The 2,376-nt window shown below is 52.8% G+C and overlaps 1 protein-coding gene across 1 annotated transcript in view; it reads right to left on the bottom strand.

Annotated features, from left to right (window-relative positions):
- Window positions 1-2,376, bottom strand: part of EMH_0041920 (uncharacterized protein) — a gene marked incomplete at both ends in the record, with an annotated part of 9,945 nt that overhangs the window by 7,510 nt on the left and 59 nt on the right. Inside the window, 3 exons of the mRNA XM_013495677.1 lie at window positions 449-591; window positions 985-1,375; window positions 2,085-2,180. Of these exons, the coding sequence (XP_013351131.1) occupies window positions 449-591; window positions 985-1,375; window positions 2,085-2,180 (630 nt within the window). The remainder of the gene's footprint in view (window positions 1-448; window positions 592-984; window positions 1,376-2,084; window positions 2,181-2,376) is intronic.

Raw genomic sequence — 2,376 nt, 5'->3', positions numbered from 1 at the left:
GCTGCTGCTGCTGCTGCTGCTGCTGCTGCTGTGGTTGCTGCTGCTATTGTTGTTGCTGCTGCTGCTGATACTGGCGCTACTGCTGCTGCTACTGCTACTGCTGTTGGTGCGATGCTATTGCTGCTGTTACTCCTGTTGCTGCTGTAGCTACAACAGTCGCTGCTGCTGCTGCTGCTGCTGCTGCTGTTGCTGCTGCTGCTGCTGCTGCTGCTGCTGCTGCTGCTGCTGCTGCAATGAGCGCAGCTCTTAAAATGCCCCGGCTGGCCTTTGTGTTGGAGGCAAAGACACTTGAGGTGTACAGACACCAGAGCAAGCTACACAGATACAAACAAACAATCTCAGCAGCAGCAGCAGCAGCAGCAGCAACACTAGCAGCAGCAGCAGCAGCAGCAGCAGCAAGACTAGCAGCAGCTCCTAGCAAATGAAGATGCAGGTACTGCCTACATACTGCTGAGGCAGATGCTGCTGCTGCTTTTGCTGCTCTTGCTGCCGCTGCGTGCTGCTGCTGCAGCTGATGTTGCGGCTGCTGCTGCTGCAGCTGCTGCTGCGGCTGCTGCTGCTGCAGCTGCTGCTGTTGGCTATCATATCGCCCTGAGGATTAAAGAGGCAGCAGCAACTGCTGCTGCACTCGGGGAGACGCTGCGCTGCAGCAGCAGCAGCAGCAGAAGCTGCTGCTGCTGTTGCTGCTGCTGCTGCTGCTGCTGCAGCTGCTGCTGCAGCAAAAGTGTTAAGAGAGAGCGCAGCAGCAGCTGGCAGCAGCAGCAATGGTTTACTGTCTCCTCTTTCTCCAGGAGACATCAGACCCACCGAACAACCTGTCTCTTCTCTGCAGCAGCAGCAGCAGCAGCAGTTGCTGCTGCTGCTGCTGCTGCTGCTGTTGATGTTGTTGCTGCTGCTGCTGTTGCTGTTGCTGTTGCTGCTGCTGCTGTAGAGACTATGGGGTTTTAGCTGCTGCTGCTGACGGCAGCAGCAAGGCAGCCCCACCCTCGCCTTCTTGCGCCGTTGCTGTCTCCTCAGTCTGCTGCTGTGTATCGCTTGCTGCTGCAGTTGCTGCTGTTGCTGCTGTTGCTGCTGTTTCTGCTGCTGCTACCGTCGGTGCAGCATCCGCTGCAGCAGGATCACCACCACCGGCAGCAGCAGGATCACCACCACCAGCAGCAGCAGCAGCAGCAGGCTCAGCAGCAGCAGCAGCAGCAGCAGCAGCAGCAGCAGTTGAGGGTGGCTGCAGCAAAGGCAAGAAAGAGGAGCTGGGGTGTCTTCGCAGTGCTGGGGAGCCGAAGCTGCTGCTGCCTGTGGCCTTCTCGGGTGTACAGGCAGCTGCAGCAGAAGAGGTATTGTCTCCTGCTGCTGCTTCTGGTGCTGCAGCAAGCAGCTGCTTCACGCGCCGCAGCACCTAATANAGGTATTGTCTCCTGCTGCTGCTTCTGGTGCTGCAGCAAGCAGCTGCTTCACGCGCCGCAGCACCTAATACACACACACACAAACCCTAAACCCTAAACCCTAAACCCTAAACCCTAAACAGTCTTATTGGGGATGAGAAGCAGAGACAAGCAAATATACACACAAACAACTCGCTGCCTCCGTCTCCTTTCTGTCTCCTTTCTGTCTCCTTTTTGTCTCCTTTCTGTCTCCTTTCTGTCTCCTTTCTGTCTCCTTTCTGTCTCCTCTTGTCTCTATCTGTCTCCTTTTTGTTCCTATTTGTCTCCTTTTGTTTCTATTTCTCTCCTTTTGTCTCTACCTGTCTCCTTTTGTCTGTATCTGCCTCTCCTTTTTGTCTCTATTTGTCTCTTTTTGTCTCTGTTTCTTTCTTTTTGTTTCTCTTCCTCTCTTATTGTCTCTATCTGTCTCCTTTTGTCTCTATCTGTCTCCTTTTGTCTCTATCTGTCTCCTTTTTGCCTCCTTTTCTCTCCTATTATCTCTATTCGTTTCCTTTTTTTTTCTCTGTCTCTCTCTCCCTTATTATCTGTCATTCTCTCTTTCTGTCTCTTTCTTTGTCTCTATTTCTCTCTCTTTCTCTCTTTCTTTCTCTCTCTTTCTCTCTCTTTTTCTCTCTTTCTGTCTCTCTCTCTGTCTCCTTTTCTCACCTCGTTAGCTGAGGGTCTGTCTTGGGGGTTGGGTTTGGCCATCTCCATCATCAGGTCTCTCCAGCACCCTTGGTGAGCATCCACATGCGGCGGCACCTGCGTATACACCCCAGCGCATGCAGCAGCAGCAGCAGGGGGATTAGTATACACAGCAGCAGCAGCAGCAGCAGCGGGATTAGTATACACAGCAGCAGCAGCAGAAGCAGAGTCAGCATATACAGCAGCAGCAGCAGCAGAATCAGCACATACAGCAGCAGCAGCAGCAAAAAAAAAAAAAAAAAAAAAAAAAAAA

The sequence above is a fragment of the Eimeria mitis genome, genomic scaffold, assembly GCF_000499745.2.
Source record: "Eimeria mitis Houghton genomic scaffold, Emh_scaff1694, whole genome shotgun sequence".
Lineage (NCBI taxonomy): Eukaryota > Apicomplexa > Conoidasida > Eucoccidiorida > Eimeriidae > Eimeria > Eimeria mitis.
Note: the sequence above shows the minus strand (reverse complement) of the source record. Positions and strands in the feature narration are given on the sequence as shown.